The sequence below is a fragment of the Argiope bruennichi genome, chromosome 9 (assembly GCF_947563725.1).
Source record: "Argiope bruennichi chromosome 9, qqArgBrue1.1, whole genome shotgun sequence".
In the NCBI taxonomy this organism is placed as follows: domain Eukaryota; kingdom Metazoa; phylum Arthropoda; class Arachnida; order Araneae; family Araneidae; genus Argiope; species Argiope bruennichi.
This window is the reverse complement of record NC_079159.1, coordinates 96578945-96599247: the sequence shown is the minus strand read 5'-3', so window position 1 is coordinate 96599247 and position 20303 is coordinate 96578945. Positions and strand designations below refer to the sequence as shown.

Below are 20303 nucleotides of genomic sequence, written 5' to 3'. Positions count from 1 at the left end.
AATTAACTAATATAAAATGACGAAATTATAGATGAAGATATCACTAGTAATGCATTTAAGATTTCATATATAAATTAATTCTGTGCGTATCAGTAGTACCTTCCTTCAGTCATCTTTTATATAAAAAGGACAAAGTGTTTGTTTTTCATTGTATATCATGTACATTATTATTCATATTGTTTTATGATATGATTAATTTTAACCTTCCAACGGTTGCGAGTATGTGATAAATACACTAGAGAAAAATTTTATTTTTTATTTTTTAACCACAAGACACTACAAAAGCACGAATTTGACTATTCTTGCGACTCGACGAATCGTTAATTTAAATTGGAGGCGTTCATATAACTATCTAAATCTTATATTTTTAATTTAGAGCTACGTGCGACCATTGAAGATCGTTTTTGTTGCACTTTTTATTTTGTTATTTTAAAAAATATATTTTGAAAATAATCCAACTACAAGCACACAGCTATATTGTTCATTCGACAAAAAATAAAAATAAAAACTATTTAGAAGGAAATCAATAAATATCTTTAGGTAAACGGTAAGACTTTAGGCAAACGGTCTTATGAATTCGTTCAGCGAATAACTGAACGTTCAGACCTTCAAACGTTCATCTCTTTACAAAATAAAATAAAACTAAAAGTGATGAAAAGAAAAGTAGAACTAGATTTGGAAGAAGTGAACGATATACTAACAGGTGACAAAAGATACCAAAGTGGCAAATACAAGGCTAACCTGGGAAAGAGACCAGAAATTAATGCTTGGAATATCTTAAGCATATTTGCGCGAACTGCAACGATGCAATAAAGTGATTATGAAACTATTTCCTTACTTTCTACATAAAAGTTTCAAATGTTTTCTTATTTCTATTTTCTTCAGTTTTTTTTAGTTTTGCATTATGAATGTTCATATTCCCATTCGAATATTGGCACCTATATTTATTTTATTTCATATTTATTTAGATAATATTCTGTTTATTTAATATTATTTTTATGTTTTCTATGACATCTTTCCATTGCCTTTTAAATAAAAATTGTTTAAAATAACTTAAACTTGTAGTTATTAACCTTTATCCAATTAGAATCTAATTTTAATAACTATCCTCTGAAACTTTTATACTTTGTAATAGTTTATCTGGTAAATGAAGAGACTTGAGTTTGGTATTGAAAACTTGCTTATGGGAAAGTTAATACCGAAATATTATCCTAGATATTTTCCAATTACGAGATCGATGAGGGTCATAATTTACATTCTAGCATCCAAACCAATCAGATTCTTTGAGGTCCATTTCTGGACCTGTGTTATAGTTCAGAGAGAGGGAATATTGGTTAAGGCTTCTTTCTTATAACTATATATCTATATTAAAACTGTAACACACGTCTTTAAAGTTAAAGTGTTTTTCTAAATGACTAAATAAACAGTTAAAATGGTTATCAAAATCTATTATAAATAATTAATATTTTATAAAATAATATGAATTATTCATTACTATTATAATAAAAAATAACGTAATATTCTATACTTATAATAAAAAAATAATTAGAATTGTTTTCAAGATCCACTTTTTGTATTGACTAGAGGATTCATTTAATTTATTTTAATTGTATTGTATTTTTTTTTTAATTTGAGATCAATTATTTCTGAAAACGATTACCAAGCTGCCATAATCAAAGTTAATTTGATCAATAATTAATGAATAATTTGGAAAAATATTAAAATACTCCGATAATACACTAATAAGGCCTATTTTAATTTTCTAGTATATTACAAAGTAAATGAAAAACCGATTACGGAAATCGATCTTTACAAACTTGCAAATTAGTAAAGTTAGAATGTTTAAAAATTAATTACTTTTTCACTTTTATCTTCAACCGTAGATTCTTCTGAGAACTCTAAATCTTCAAAATTTTCATTCTTTTTATGTTTGTGATCAATAAATATCTTTTATGGAAAAATAAAATAAAATGTGTGATGATTACTTTCGATTAAGTGGAAAACAGAGCGCAACGAAAATGAAATTTGATATTGTTTACTTGAATCTTAGTTGCTTCAAAGACATTAATAAACATTTTTTTCCTTTGGTTTAAATGCGAAAATATTAGTATTAAGCATTTATGTGTGCTTTTTAATTTTTTTTTAACTTCGACATCGTGTTACATAATATTTAACTAAATCACGCTACATAATATTTAACCAAAAATCTGGCAAACATTATAGCATTTTGATGACATTATTCAATCATAATCTTAAGTAATAAAATAAACTAATGCTTTTTTTTCTATACTTATTTCGCATGGAAATTAAATGGAATTTCGGTATGAATTTTGATTAAAATTTAATTTTTTCGATACGAGATTCGGTAATACCTACTCGCAGAATGGAAAAATGTCTTTAAAAAATGATGAACGATGTTTGCTGTCCTCATTGTGAGATCAGATTTCTTATGTGAATTATCTTTGAATATGTTTTTAAATTATTTAGTGCAACTGCAATTAATAATCTCAAATTATCTGGATCGGTGCATTATTTATTGATTTAAATAGTAACATAGTGGCGAATAAAATAAATTTGGTACAACGAAAAATGTAATAAAATTTGAAATATTTTTATTGTAGTTTCGATTAAGGAAATATTAAGATTGGAAAACTATTTTATAATGAGGAATTAATATTATTACACTATATATAGATCGATTCATGTGTTTAAAATCATGTTTCACGTTTCTGAATTTAAGATGAATGTTTAAACGTATGCTCGACAAATGATTATAATTGAAATAGTTCTAAAATGAGAGAGATAATGTTCAAATGACTACAAATAATAAAAAGGAATAAGGACCGAATGTACTTCGACGTTCGATCAACCAAAACCATTTGATTAAGTTCTGCCAGATTTGAACAAATTTATTTTGCACTGGGGTGGGGGAAATGTGCACCTTGGAATGGTTTTTCATTGAAATAAAAATTTTCATCAAGTTAAATTTCAACGAAATTTCACCATCTTCCAACCATAATTCTGGAAATTATTATTGTTAAAAAATGATCACTGAACCATTTTCAAATTCGAAAAATCATCTTTGAAACGATATCGTATTTACTTGGCAGGCAATTAAAAAAAAACTAATTTTTTAACATATTTTCAACTGTAATATTTTTGCTGTTATAATGAAATTAGTATGCCTCCCATTTTTTCCCCCAGAAACATTTTAATTATGTGATTTTTGGCAATTGTTGAAATGCAAGAAGAAAGAATCTGTTTATTATTTTTTTCAGTTTGTTTGAGGAATCATGAAGGCATATTATGAAAATATTAATTATGAAAAAAATATTAGAGATGAATGGAAGTGACATTACATGATGGACATTACATGAGTGACGTTAATTTCAAGGGTACACTTAAGTTATGGGAATGAGAATTTTCAGTATAAATAATCAGGTTTTCGCTTATCCGATGGTTGTAATACAGGTGTGGAGTTGAGAATTATCTCAATGCTGTTGTCGACTATGGATGTACACGCTGCAACATAATTTGTGACATTTTGTGTTCACCTCAATGCCTGATTTGTTGTCGCGGCGTCCTTATCATTCTGTTCACCCCTCATACATTTGACGGTTATGAGTAGCCTTTGCAATTACGGTAGTCCAATTAACAATGTACAATTTGCAATCAGATACCGAGACTGTTACGTTTCTAATGGCACAATGGTATTTAAGGATTGATTTCAAGGTTGAAATTCATTTGTGCAATGAGTAGAACAGGTGTGAGACTTTTGAAATATCAGAATTTAAATGTCTATTACAATTGGGTTCTTTAAAATATTTTATTGATGAAAGAAATACTAAATATTAAGTTGTTCACAAGAAAGTTAACTGATATTAAATATTATGAGCTGTTTACAAAATGCGACTGATTATCAATGTTTAAGTTATTTGTATATCAATATTTGTCGGATACTTAAAATTTAAATTTTCATTACATAATTTATTGGCTTAAATTCTGAATGATAGTCAAAGATAACTAGCAGTCTGTGAGCAGCTTGTTGGTTATTATTATTATGCTTATTTGAATTGTAAAGTTCACAGAAGTGGAGCCGGCATCCTGGCATTGGGGTAGCGCGTCTTCCCCGTGATCTGGGCGTTTTGGGTTCGAGTCCCGGTTTGGGCATGGTTGTTCTCCTACTTCTGTGTTCTATCTGTGAGGTATATGAATGTGCCCTCCTGTAAGAAGGGGTTGTGCAAGCGAATGAGTGATGCGTGAGTAGTCAAGTCGTACTCTTGGCCCAACTTGGCTCTATGATAAAAACAAGAGGCGCTCCCCCTTAGGCTTAAATCGGCTGTCTTCGAACTTCGGCTTGTCCGTGGCAAGTGCCATAAGAAACAACAAGAATCAACAATAAAAGTGGAAACAATAATTAGATTCAAATATTGTAAAAACCAAATTTTCAGGGGTGAAATCTTACAATTTTAACCCCTTTATTGTTTCTTTGATAGTGGTTTTAAGTGACATATTTTCTGTAAATAATACTACATAAAATCTGTGTAGAGTGCTAAGTCCTTTCTGAATACACAACAAAATTGGACCTACAGCAACCAAATTTAACATTTAGTGACTTCTTGGGTAAAATGCATTAACTAAGGGAGGTTTTTTAAAATATTAATTAGTTCTTAATTTATTAAAACATAATTAGTATTTGACATTTTCTCGTCAATAACTTCATATTACTACATAAAATTTTTTTTATAAGTTGAATTTTCAACTAATTATCTTTTTCATAATATCATTACTATTGTAGTATATTTTTCTTCCCATTTTATCGAATTTTTCTGAATTAAACAATTTTGTTATATTTGTTTTTCTTGTTGCAATGAATTACAAACCGATTTTATTATTTTAGTTAATTTTTTTAGCCGCGTGCTTTTACCAAAGTTGAAGTTATAATTTAGTATTTAAAAATTAAAAAAAAGATTACATTTTATCTGTAAGAAGACTGATAATTCTTTTTCTTCTGCTGCTGCTTCTTTTTCTTTCCTTTACAATTTTACAATTTCTTACAATTTTCTTCCCATTTTATTGAATTTTTCTGAATTAATTTTAAACAATTTTGTAATGTTTGGTTTTCTTGTTGAAATTAAATACAAACCTATTTTATTATTTCTTGGAATTTTTTACCCATATGGTTTAGGCAATCTTAAAATTAGAATTTAATAATAAGAAGAAGACTGTATTTTATCTGTTTATCTCAGAATTCTTCCTCTTTTCTTTTATTTTTTTATTTTTGTTACAGCGGTTAAGATTCCTCAAATGCTGAGCTTTATTAAAATGACAGAAATACATCGTATTCCCGAAGGTATACATTCTTTATTTTGCCATGTCATTTACCTGAATTTTTTTTTTACCGTTGACTGGCGTGAATTGTTATGATTTTGTGAAAGCGTAAGGGTTTAACCATTATTTGTCAAAAGGTATTCAAAAATACACCCAAAATGGAAGGTCTCATTGTTATTCAGAAAAACCGAACAAAAAGAAAAACAAACTCTTTTCTACATTACAAGATTTCTTCTAACATGCATTTGACATTTTGCATTGCTCCCTTTTTCAAACTTTTTTTTTCGTTAGTGCCAGAAACTAAATCCATTGAATTTCAGTGAACCTTTCAAAACCGATTTTTTTATCAACTTTTATTAAAAATGGCAAAGTCTAAACAGTCATCCATCTTTCCGCTGCAAACTTAAGACCCGTTGCCAGATCGAAAGAATAATTCACTGCTGCCAACGGAAGTAAGAAATAAAACATCCCTTATTGATCGCTTCGAAACCCTTCGCGTTCTATTTTAGAGCGATAAAAACAATACAGTAAGAATTTATTTGTTGTCTCGGAGGAACTTTTTAATACAATCTGGGGAAGTTATTTTTAGGGTTTTTAAGACTTTCTTTTATCTTTTTTCAAGTGCTTCACTTGTTGGCTGAGTGATTTCTTGAGATAAATTCAATTAATTTGATCTTATTTAACGGTGAAAATATGGTATGAGAAAACGAAATATCGCTCAATAAAGGGCATAGTACTATATGAAGAATATTTTAGAATGTTGCAAAAATGAGTAAGTATTTGTTGTTGAGTGTTTCATTTTATTCTAATTATTTTTCGTTTCTTTGTTAGTAATATTGCTTTTTAATTAATTATAAATTATTTTATTTTTTTAATCTCTGATTATGAACGTTACTTTACCATACATTTGTTGTACCAGCAATTTTTTGTTTGTTTGTCTAGTGATTTTGTTCTTCCTTGAGCAAATCTCGTAGTTAATTATAATTTTTTAATTACTTATAGGTATTATTATTTTTCTTATAAGACATTAATTATGTGCATTAATATTTTCTGTTTGAAACAGTAATAGGTAATAAAGTAGAGTTATTGGTAGTTTTACCTGTAAAACCCATCCATTGGATTTGAGATGGGTTTTATAAGTATAATAGGTGTATTAGAATCAAATCTTCCATTTTTGTATGCATGGTTTGCTAACATCTTTCGAAACCATATTTCATATTATGTGTGCAAGCAATTGATTTTCTCTGCATATAGGTTTCTTCTCCGTCTGTATTTTTTATGCAATTAATTAATTTACTTATTTAAATACTCAGAAACCACTTTTTTATTATGAGTTACTAATTAAACATTACCGTTTCTGGCTTGGAGAATATAGAGGCTGTACATGAAGATCTTTCTTTTTTGCATGCATAATTTGCCAACAGCTTTCGGAACAATAATTCATAATGTGTGCTATCAAAAGTTTTCCTCTGCATTATTTTATGCAATTAATTAATTTACTTATTGAATTATTCAGAAATAACGTTTTTCTTTTTTTTATTACGAGTTCACTAATCATACATCACCATTTCTCATTTGATTATGCACATGCTCTATATGTAGATCTTTCTTCTTTGCATGCATCGTTTACAATCAGCTTTCGAAACTATAATTCATAATGTTTGCAAGCAAATGTTTTCCTCCCCATACTAGTTTTTTCTCCCTCTGTGCTCTTTCATATAATTAATTTGCTTCATTTAATTCCTCAAAAATAAATTTTTTTTATTATGAGTCATTAATTATACATTACCATTTCCTATTTGGATAATATGGATGTTGTACATCTAGATATATTTCTTCTTTTCAAGCATAATTGTCTAATAACTTTCGAAACAATGATTCATAATGTGCAGCAACAAATGTTTTCTTTTACATACTTTTTGTCTAGACCCTTTGCATTCTTTTATATAATTAATTAATTTAGTTCCTTAATTACAGAGAAATAACTATTTTACTATGGGTCACTAATTTAATACCATTACCATTTCCGGTTTGGATAATATGGATGCTGTTTGGATAATATGGATGATGTAGATCTTTCTTCTTTGTATGCATAATTTGCTAACAACCGTCGAAGCTATAATTAATATAATGTGGTCAAACATACTAGTTTTCCTTCCCCCAGTACTTTTCCTGAGTTAATTTACCCCTTTAATTACATATAAACATCTTATTATTATAAGTCATTAATTTGGTACACAACCTCTATCCTGTGGATATTATGGATGTTGTATAAGCAGATGTCGTCCCCTCTTCATGCCGGATTTATGCAGAATTTTCGAAACCTTAATTTACAAAGTAATGCCCTTCTTGCTTTATTAATCGATGATAACTTCTATTGCTTTTCTTTACTTTTTTATTTTTCTATTCTATTGTGATACTGCATGAGTTTGGCAGGGTTTCCTAATAATTAGGAAAACGATTACAGGCAAAATACTAGAACTCAAAATACAGATATATGTTATTTACCAAAGAGTAGCAAACAGGACTGCCTTAATAAATTCGAATATTCTAAAGTAGTGTAATTCAAGCCATCTTGCAATCATAATTAAGAATTTAGGCGTCTATTACTCAATAAAAGCCTTTATTTAAAAATGAAATTACCGAGACGCAAAAAACTTCGCATGTTCTCGGATAAAATGTTAAAAATGTGCATATCTCTGTTTTTTGAAACGGAAATTTGTAAGCTAACTTCCAGCAATCCTTATCTCGGATATAAATTTTAACAATTACATAATAAAAAAATAATTTTTCTTTTCTATGTGATGTATTAATGCATAAATATTGTGATATAACTAATATTAAGTCTATATAATATAAAACTCATAAGTAATTTTTATTATATTCAACTTATTTAAAATTATTTATTTAATTGATATAAAAATATGAATATCTGTATCTATATATATATTAACATAAGAAGATTTTATTCAAATAAACAAACTTTATAGATTTTGATAATATGAAATAAAAATTAATACAGCATTTTACGAATATTTAAAAGTATAATTAAATCAGTTTGTTTTGTTCTATATTAAAATACATCTGCGTCAGCTTCTGCCTCTTTTATAAGAGAGACTGACTATAACTTCATTCGATTATTTGATAAAATGGAACCGTCTTGATAATAGCTGATGTATATGCCCACTTATCTACCAAATTTCCCATTTTATGGTGTGTCGCTGTAAGCCTCATTTAATTAGAATCATTAAAATTTTAAATTATCTGTTCTAGAAGTATGTGCCTATTACTAACAGTTTAGAAATTAGTTCTCTAGAAATGATGGTTCACTAATATTAGAATGGTCATCTTGTATATTATTTACTTAAAATTACCATAATCATCACCATTTAATCAAGTCCTAGAGTAAGACCTGGTGTTCTCAAAGATTTAATTCTATCTTGATATCTTCTCAACCATATTTCTCCGATTAATTGTTCTAAAGATACTAAAGTCCTTATCAACATAGTTAATCCATCTCATTTTAAGAATTCATCTGGAGTTCTTTCTGATGAATTTTTCCATGAAAGAATTCTTTTTAAGGGTGTTCTGAGGAAAAATAACTTAGAAAGTAACCCTCTAGAAATATATTAGTTCATGATTGGAATGATCATCCTGTATATTATTTATTTAGAATTACCATAATCATCACCATTCAATCGACTTACTAGAGTAATTTTTGACGTTATCAATGATTTTATTCTATCTTGATATCTTCTCAACAACTTTTCTCTATTTAATTGCTTTAAAGATATTAAAATCCTTATTAACATAGTTAATTAATCTCATATTAAGACTTCATATAGGGTTCTTTCTCATTTATTTTCCAGAAAAGTATTGTTTATAAGGGTGCTCTGAGTTTGCCTGGATTAACATTTTTGCCCATCTCATCTTTTGTAATTTCAAAACTTTATAATATCAATATGTTTAAACCACATACATTTCTTGTCAGTGTATCTTCTTAAACATATTCCTCCTAATTGTATTTATTCCCAGCCATAATGGCAACTTCTTAAAATATTACTTTCAAAAATAGCTAAAAGATATTCATGTCTCAGTGTTATGATGACATTTTTTTATAGTTTAAGTCATTATAATGGTCTTATATTTCAATTTATAATTTATTTCATTTTATGTAACAAAATTAATTGCAGTTAAATCAATATATTTAAACTATATTTCATTTTAACTTTTTTCTTGCTAACTAAGATTTCACATTCGTCAACCAACACCTGGGAGACCGAGCTTCGTGTCAGCTGAACGTATTCGTATTCGGATAATGGCATATAACGCCATCTCACCAAGTTTTGAGGTACCAGTAGGTTAGCATACTATGAAAACAATGCAAGTACCACAAAAATTGAATAAATGCCGCTATATGGTATTGTCAGCATGAGAGCAGATAGAAAAAGGCTCTAATAGTTAGCTATATTTTTTTTTAAATATGAAACCTTTTTTTTTAGGATAGACATGCATTTAAATAAACTTAAAAAGTAGAACCTCATCTAAACATAAAATTTGATCTAAATCAAATCGTTTGAACGGGTTCGGAGATGCACGAAATAAATTTATATATACACATGAATTGCTTGTTTAAAGTTTTAACAAAAGGTTCGATTACTATATTCTATATTTTAAATAATTAAAAATATTTATTTAGAATCATATATAAATAAAGTGTCCAAAAGCATCAATTTTATGTTAATTTTACCTTCCTTTTCATTAAATATAATCATTATCATGTTATTTTATTTACCTAAGAATTATTTTTCCCACTTAGGTTTTCCCTCCCCCAATGTGACTTGGTGGAAGGACAACAAACTGTGGGACAACACTTTCAAGAAGATCTCCGGCAACGTCGTTAACGAGATGAGACTCTCTCAGCTCAGCCGCTCAGAGCTTTTCGCTACCTTCCACTGCAAGGCTCAAAACACCAAACTCTCACCCCCAATCACCAGAACGATCGTCCTCGATCTGTACCGTAAGTGTATTCTCTCTCTTTTCGGATGAAGTGAATTTAATATATCTATTACTGAAATATTTTAATGTGTTTTACTAAAGTAATATGAGCCTGATTCATTGGAGAAAGGAGAAATGTTTCATTTCTCATATTACCCAGATACATAGGCAGGGCCGGGATATTAAGCAGGCAAAATAGGTAATTGTCTAAGAGCCCTATAACATTAAAGAGCTTTAAGCTCTCGATATTTATTTTTGCAACATTTTGAAAGTTATTTAATTGTATATTTAAATCTAAAGACCATGAAATTGAACTTATTTTATTTAAAAAAGGGTATTGTTTTAATTAATTTTGGACCATTATTCTAGAGACATCACTAATTAATTATCTTTGCGAGATTTACGTTATGTCTTTTTACTATTAAGAAAATGGTTCTTTATAATTTTAAATCTAATTAGAAAACACTCTGATCGGTTGCACAACGTTTCCCCCCCCCTTCTTTTTAGTTTGTTTATTTTTTCTTTTGGTTTCCTTGTTGCTACTGGGACCTGAGCTAAGGCTATATGAGATACATTTGATTTTTTAAATATTTTTTTCAATTCTTTTGTGGCCAATTTAAAAATGAGAAGAAAGGTGAGACGAATTGATATTGAGCAGAAACTTTTAAAGGTTCGTAATTCATTAATGTGCACACGGATAATGTGCCCACTGATTCATTTATAACACATTATTGATTCATTTATGTGCACATTATTGATTTGTTCATCTGCATGTAAATGAATCAATTATATGCAAAAACTGTATGGACTTTATTTAAAGTGCAAATAGCTCTTGCTTTGTAGATGATTCCTTATATTGCATTTAACAATGTAGTTAAAATGCAGATGATCTAGGTAATGCACACGCTACAGCTTTCTTATTTTAAATGTAACATGTATTTATTATTGATAAAGTGTATTATTCCATTACTTGTTAAATTATTTATTTATAAAGTAACGGAAAAAGTCGATTTCATTGCCCAATGAATCAATCTAATTATTAATTAGCGTGTTAGTCTTGTAATCATTGCTTATTATTGATAAAGTGTATTATTCTGTTACTTGTTAAATTATTTATTTATAAAGTAACGGAAAAAGTCGATTTCATTGCCCAATGAATCAATCTAATTATTAATTAGTGTGTTAGTCTTCTAATCATTGCTTATTATTGATAAAGTGTATTATTCTGTTACTTGTTAAATTATTTATTTATAAAGTAATGAATAAAGTCGATTTCATTGCCCAATGAATCAATCTAATTAATAATAAGTGTGTTAGTCTTCTAATCATTGCTTATTATTGATAAAGTGTATTATTCTGTTACTTGTTAAATTATTTATTTATAAAGTAACGGATAAAGTCGATTTCATTGCCCAATAAATAAATCAAATTATTAATTAGTTTGTTAGTCTTCTAATCATTGCTTATTATTGATAAAGTGTATTATTCTGTTACTTGTTAAATTATTTATTTATTAAGTAACGGATAAATTCAATTTCATTGCCCAATAAATAAATCAAATTATTAATTAGTTTGTTAGTCTTCTAATCATTGCTTATTATTGATAAAGTGTATTATTCTGTTACTTGTTAAATTATTTATTTATAAAGTAACGGATAAATTCAATTTCATTGCCCAATAAATAAATCAAATTATTAATTAGTTTGTTAGTCTTCTAATCATTGCTTATTATTGATAAAGTGTATTATTCTGTTACTTGTTAAATTATTTATTTATAAAGTAACGGATAAATTCAATTTCATTGCCCAATAAATAAATCAAATTATTAATTAGTATGTTAGTCTTCTAATCATTGCTTATTATTGATAAAGTGTATTATTCTGTTACTTGTTAAATTATTTATTTATAAAGTAACGGATAAATTCAATTTCATTGCCCAATAAATAAATCAAATTATTAATTAGTATGTTAGTCTTCTAATCATTGCTTATTATTGATAAAGTGTATTATTCTGTTACTTGTTAAATTATTTATTTATAAAGTAACGGATAAAGTCAATTTCATTGCCCATAAATCAATCTAATTATTAATTAGTGTGTTAGTCTTCTAACCATTGTTAGCCATTAGATTTCGCGTTGAAGACACACTTAAATACACACACCATTATTTTTACTAAAACAAAAATTATAATCTATGTCTTGAAATATATCTACAATCCCATAACATTATGACATTTTCACTGCAATTAAAGGAACTAATTATACTAAAGACAAATTTTTTTTCATTTTCTTTCAACTATTCCTTTCTTAAATTATTTTGAGAAATTTAAGAAAAATAATTTGCCTTAAAAACACTTTCAGAAACGTGCATTTACACTTTAGTACTAAAATATATAAGTTCATTACTTTAATTTTTAAATTTTTTAATAAATATTTAGAAACTAATTGTGAGCTTTTCGCCCTAATTTTTTCATAAAATTTCTCCGTATTTCTCTAATTTGGCATTTAGAATATACAGTAAGATAGCACGTTTTTAAAGCACCAGTTGCCAAATTATTATTCGAGAAATTAAAAATCTAAATTTTAAGATATTTTTTATTGAAAATATTGAATTTTTTCCCCATTCTTTGTTTAGTAAAAATCGAGATAGTTGACTAATTTTCCATATTAAATTTTTATTGGCCTCGCATGTAAGTGTACAATTATATTAGAAATGTTGATTTTAACTTTGCTTAGTTTTTCATTTATCGCAAAGTTTCAAAATACAATTTTCACTTTCATTATTTTTAATTATTTTTAAATTTTTCAAAACACAAATACCTTCACATTTTATCGCCCACTGTCAACGTAAGTAGAAGCGATGAAAGGTAAAGCACTCCTCCCTACTAATTTCTAAATGGCATCGATTGGGCACTTTTTCTGTAATGGTTTAAAAATAGAATTTCGAGAAATCCTACTCAAAAATATATTTGCATGTCTAGACTAAAATCATTTTTCCTTTTTGGAAAATGTTACAATTATTTTCATACTGAATTCCGAATAAAATATTTTTCTTTCATTTCCTATTGTTCCTCTTTTTCTATTTAACATTCTGCCTTTAAAACTACATTTCACCTGATGAAATAGATTTTAAACGTAATCATATTCCTTAATCAAGTATGGGAGATAATAATGTCGAAAAAATGTCGATAAGTTTTAATTTAAAATTTTAAACACTTTTAAGGATTCTTTTAATTATTAACGCTATTTTTAAATATTTAAAGCCTAAATTATTTGAGAAAACTCTTCATTTCAAAAGTGCGTGAGAGAGTTTTTAAATCTGATCAGTTTCGCCTTTATTCTTCCGACCCAGTGAAAGCAACAATATAGCCAATACATTATGATTCTGAAAATTCTAAATCCTTTTATTCCTTTAATTCACCTTCTTAGCACATAGATCATCGTGTAAAGTAATTGCCAAGGGGCAGCATTTCACAGATTTGCGTGTGATCAACCCTTATTTTCTGCCGAATATTACACACTGCAACTTTTGGCTGTGGGGCTTCCCGAAGGACAATGTCTAACGCTGATGACCAGCATCTTCGCCCGATTTGCAGAGCAGCATTTTGAACAATTTTTGTGATATTCGGCAGATTTACTCAAGGTAGTTGTCGAAAATAAGGTTCTGCGATCGAAGCACATTTTTGAACAAGACGAGAGACGTATTGAACAGCTTTAATGTTACTTTATTACATCATTTAACATTTATAAAGCATGTTAAAACGCAACACCACCTATAGACGAAAGTTTCTACTATTTTTTTTTATTTAATAAAGATCAAGCGCATCATTTCAATTATCTATAGTTCATATTATACCCCATATGAATCAATAGAACTCATAAGAAGTTAGAAATGTTGAAGTTAGAAATAGGTGATAATGAAATAGCAATCTTCAGAAACCAGAGTTTTGTTTAAAAGTTTCATTATAATTCTAAAACTTAAAATATTCCTTTAGTCATAGCTAAACATTCATCACTAAACCTTCATTCCTGCCTTCTCTGTAGTCTAAGTTTAAAGTCTTGCGTTGTAATGAATATGTAATGCCTATATACAAGTTTCGACAAATCAGTTAATAATGATAGCTGTTGTAAAAATCAACAACAATAAATTCCAATGCCGATGTCTAGACAGTCTATTTTTCTCTGTATATTAGAAATGATTTTCCCTAGATTCTCCTATTCTTTTTTTTCTTACTATGATTTTGTCATTGAATACTACATCAGTAAGCAGAAAATCATAACCGTGTCATTTCAATAATGTAAATTTTTATGTATATAAATAATTCGACATTTTAAGCTGTCTGCAAGTCCTGAAATGTTAAGACTGCATCATCGGAGCTTTTAAATTTTAGTCACAGAATATCAAATAAGTTTATATCTAAAAGAAGAAGAGCAAAGCATTTGATTCTGTATTGAATAAATGATATGTAATTTTTACATTGATTAAGATAAGTGCTGTTTCAAACGGAGTTTTAATTGGTTCATGGAAAGTTTATTTTTTAAATACTTCATTTATTTTTTTCTGCACATGATAGACGATTCAGAGTTCGTCTGTTCTTTTTTAATTCTTTTTTGATTTAAAAAATTATAAATAAAAAAAATATAAATAATTAAAAAAATTCTGTGAAAGTCTACCATGTTCTATCACTTTTAAACGAAAAAAAAAAACGAGTTATTAGTTTGGTAGATGCAGTGTTGATTGATTATACTCAGGATGATCTTGTGGCGATTTGTATAAGGATGCTGTTGCGCCACATTGGTTTGCTGTGGGTAGATGGCGCCGCCACAACAGCTGTACGAAGGTTGAAGGTTCATCGTCCGAGATCACCAATGTGGCGGTTTGTAATGAGCGAGGATAGAACCTGGAACCTTGTGGTTTGCAGCCCAGTAACATGACCATGATACAAGAGCAATTGCTCGGGTAACGTAGCTGTTAATTGGCTTATAAGCTTTCACTACAATCTGCATTCTTTAAATTCAAAATGGAATCTCGTAAGAAAATATTGTGTACCTATAATAAAGTGACATTTGAATTTATTGAGAAAGGTTATAACGCCTCTAGCAGCGAAATAAGGAAGTTACGAAAATATTTCACCAATGATAGAAATCGGCCAAAAAGTCCAGTTAAAAAAAGTTGCATTATACCTTAATAAAAGCACAGGAAAAAACTTTTATGGAGTGATCTAGAAAATTGGTGGATATATTTTCTACAAAAGTTATGAATGGCATAAAAAAGGGTCCATCTGAAATTGAAAAATGTATGAGCCAGTGTTATCATGTAGCTTTTCTGGCTTAAGCAACAGCAAAGGGAATTTTAAGCAAATAAAAAATAAATACATAAATAAATACAACAAAAGAGCTTTCAATATACACTGAAGAAGACATTTTTTTAATTTCAAGGCGAATCCTTTTTCAAATACAAAAATTCAATAATTTTAATCGCCAATATCTCAGTTAAATTTGCAGATAACTCTATGCAAAATTTTCTTGTGCTTTTATTATTGTAAAGCGTACATTTTTCTAACTGGATTTTTCAGTTGACCTCCTTTATTTTTTGAATTATTTTTGTATGTCCTCTTTCGCCGCTGGGGGCTCTGGAGCCTGTTTCAATAAATTCAGCATAATCACTTTACCTTAACTACACGTTACTTCCTTGGGTGTGCGAGACATCATTTCGAATAAGAAGATAGTAAATTGGCTTTACCAATCACTCTAATATCAGGTTTTACTTAATACTATATAAAATAATCGAAACTTTCCTTGATCTTATGTATTCTATATGCATTTTCATATTAGTTATCTGGCTTAGTAAATTGTGTCATTCTTTAGAATTAAACAACCAGAATGATAAAGAAAAATGTATAAACAATGCACAAATGTATTAAAAAATACTCTATCTTAGCTGTGAAAAAAGAAAGCTATAAAAGTTCGTTGTTCATTTTTTTCAGAATTTGAAAATATTAACGAATTTTAATTTATATTACTGAGCGTTTTTAGTAGTTGTTTTACATATAAATAATAAACATATATTCACCATGTTAAAAGAATTTTTATCTCCAGAATTAGCAAATAATTTAGCATAATAGGTTGTACTAAAGTAATATTTTACAGTTAGAGCAAAAAGTACAGTTTATTTATTATAAATGAAGAAATGTTGAACCTTTTACTAGTAAATTCCGCTTTCTATTCTTCCAACTGTTGCACTGAATTTCAAAGCGTATTTTGATTTTGGTACAACTATTGTTCTTCCTTTTCTTTTAAAAGAATATAATATGTTTCTTATTTTGCAGCTACCGTCGTTTTATTTTATGTTTCAAATGATGTCTTTATTGTTTAGAAATTATATGATAATTCTTCTAGCTTTGTATCCATCAGTAATATCTCTAAACAAAGAAGGATATTGATATGTATTCTTTTCTAGAATTATATATCATTCTTAAAAATAATTTTGGAAATGTTTACGTAGCTAGGTCAAACAATTGAATGATATATATTTATTCACAGATTGGAAAGTAAAACGGAAAAGATATATTTCAGAGAAAAAAAGGAAAAACGCACAAAAGCACTAAAGAGACCTTCCGCTCATAATAAATCAAAATAAACCCACACAAAGAGCTTTCACACAACTGTTATCAAGCATTTTAAAAACCTATCATTAATTTCTTAGATTGATTGTGTTTTACAGTAACATTAATTTTAAAGCAGCTTTCCTTCAGAATATTTTTTTATATATTTTTTTAAAATTGTGTATATTTTGTTTCGTGAATAAAAATTAATACAAATTAAAAAAAAAAAATTGAATGGAAGGCGATGCATTTTTTTGTTCAAATAACGTTTGCTATATATATATATATATAAGTTTATTTTAGTTGAAGCAGAATGCAAGTTCGACAACACTGATGAGACATTTTACTTTTTAATTTCGTTTTATTCTTTCTCGGGAGGCAGTCATGATTTTTTACAAGAAGACGCAGCTCGGCACAAAAGCAGAGGTAAAGAAGGAAGGAAACAAATGATCACTAGTCTTATATAACATAGGAGTTCCGGCCACGCCCCAATTCACAAGGTCGTGACCTTTGAAAAGGGCAACGAAGGGATCACTTTCATTTCATACGTAAAAGTGATTGCCCAGTAATTTTTACATAGCTTCAGTTGAATTAATTAAACAGAAAGTGGAATTGTATCAGGAAATAAGAGAATGAAATTACTATGGGCTAAATTAAGATAAAGCTTTGAAAATTAATTTTATTGAAATTAAGAGTTTAAAATATCATTTTGTATATATACTTTCAATAATTCAGTTACAGCCAAGAATTTCAAAATGAAATAACAGTAATCATCATTTTACATGTCTAGATATATTTATATATTTTCTGAAACTCAGCATACGGCGTTAATAGCTGATTACGCGTAAAAAAAAAAGATAACGCATAAAATATCATTTACCTTCGTGTTTGTATAAGGAATTTGTAACTTCATTCTTCAAGTTATATGAAAAAAATGATAAACTGCTTTTATATTTGTAAAATAAAAGTAGCTACTTTTGCAAAAAATATTTAAATTAACTGCTTTTGTGATTGTTTTTTTTAAATTTCAGTATTTAAATTAAAATATTCATCATTGTATCACAAGTATTTCCGTTGTATGTGATAATTTCTAGTAAATTTACATATTATTATAAATCGCACTTTTGTTTCGTATTGCAATGCTCATACTTATTGCAATTTATATCTTGTATTTTAAGAATTTCAGATTTAAAAAAATGAAAAGAATTGGTTAATAATATGGCTATGAAAAGTCAATGCAAGATATTCGAAACAAATTGATAATTTGAAATTCATCACATATTTCAAAATTCACATGTGATGAAATCTTTTATTCATTACTTTATGGATAGCTGATGTTATAGAGAAAGTGATTACTTGAAATATTTTCATATTTAACGTCTATCTTGTAAGAAGAAATAACATGTGAAATCACAACATAGTAACAAAAATGCATACAAGTACATTAATACAACGGATTGGATTTCAAATTCCTTTAAATATTTACTTCCAAAAATTTCAGCCGAAATTGATATTGAATTCAAAGTCAATGATAATGGAATTGTCCAAAACAGACAACTTAGTCTCATCAAGGAACTAACAATCTATAGAAAAATAAGCTGTTCTTTTCTGAATCGTAAGGCTGCTACATGTTGTATCTTTTCCCCAAAAATGCTTTAGGCTTTTGATGAGTTTCTAGGAAAGGAAAAGAGAGGAAGGGCTGTAATAAATATATTTTTATATTTATTACAGTAGTAGGCATATTTGATTTAGGCGATTTTGTATTTTTTATACACTTATATTATCTTCCATTATCAACACATTCATTGATTATAGATTTTTTTTTTGCAGTATATCCAGTGTCAGTGAAGATCACGAGCAAGAACTCTGCCCTCTCCGCCGGCCACCCTGTGGAAATCGTTTGCGAATCCGCCGGGTCCCGGCCGAGTGCCAAGATCACGTGGTGGCTGAACGGCACCCACTTGTCGGACCACACCGAAACCGTCCACGACAACATCACTTCCTCCACCCTGCGCCTTCTCCCCAAGCTCCAGCATCACCGGTCGCCCCTAATCTGCCGGGCGGACAACCCCAAGCTCTTCAACAGCCACCTGGAGGACGTCAGATTGCTCAATGTCACGTGTGGGTAGGCGTTCCTCATCCCCTTTCTGAAAGCCTATGTGAATTAATGCTTCTTTTTACAGCCTTTTTGGGATCATTTCTCATGAAACAGCACAGAAACAGGCAGAAAATAATAATTGTAACATAATATTTTTAGAGTATTATACCTACTTGAGAAGACAAAATATTTGTGTGTGTATATATGCGCATGCTTGTAAAATTCACTACGTTTCTCGTCTGACATGCAATTAAGTAGCATGCTAATTAATCAGATGTAACATTACATAACTGTGATAAAATCTAGCACTTCAATTAGTTTAAAGAAAACACCAGTATTCCGATAGGGATGACGAATATTTTACGAACGGTTATTACGTAACCAATATCATAAAGTCACAAATACCAATGATCAATACTTTTCAAAGAGGGGTGGGATTCAAATCCTTGATACGACCTTACTGGTAATATTTCGATTACAGTTTTTCAATCACGATAGAAAGTAACAATCGATACGATATCACTGAAATTTACCGGAGCGGTGACTTCACTGGAAAGTAACAATCGATACGATCTGTCTAAATTAAGTATTAATTATATAAATTAAGTATTAATTATACGATCAGCTTTCGAACAAAACAGAAAAGGAGAGATCTGTGAATGGGCTGAAAAGTGAACGAACTGGTTATTTTTTTAATTATCGTATCATTGAATTGTATATCACTGAAATTTATCGGAGCGGTGACTTCACTAGAAAGTGTGAAGTCGCCGCTCCACTTCATGGGAGTGATCTTGACTTTCCGATGTTCGCTTTTGACGATACACTATTCCCTAAAGTTCATTTTTAATTGCTTGTGACATGACTTTGACTGCATATATTCTGTTTACTGCTGAGTCCATCTATTGGTAGAATATAGAACTAAAGTAAACATTTTAAAGAAATGACATATATATTTAATTCAAATTTTTCAGAAAATGGTTTACTCGAATAAAGAAATTAAATAAATAGTTTTGAAAAAACAATCAAATTCAAGAAGTAAACTGAAATAGATAAATTAATTCAATCACACGTTACTTAAATTAGTAAATTAAGCATTAATTACAATTAATAAATTTTATATTTAATATTAAGTAATAATTTTTATTTAATAATATGATTGAAATAATAGATATTTGGAACCAATATTTAAAAATAACAATAGCAAAATTATTTGTTATTCAATAAATCGTGGATTATGCATCTGTATATTCCGATTATCAGTTTCTTATTATT

The 20303-nt window shown here is 28.4% G+C and overlaps 1 protein-coding gene across 1 annotated transcript in view; it reads left to right on the top strand.

Moving 5' to 3' along the window:
• The window catches only part of LOC129984706 (hemicentin-1-like), a 523194-nt gene that overhangs the window by 343533 nt on the left and 159358 nt on the right, over positions 1-20303 (top strand). Inside the window, exons 5-6 of the mRNA XM_056094647.1 lie at positions 10151-10351; positions 18764-19054. Coding sequence (XP_055950622.1) covers positions 10151-10351; positions 18764-19054 — 492 coding nt within the window. The remainder of the gene's footprint in view (positions 1-10150; positions 10352-18763; positions 19055-20303) is intronic.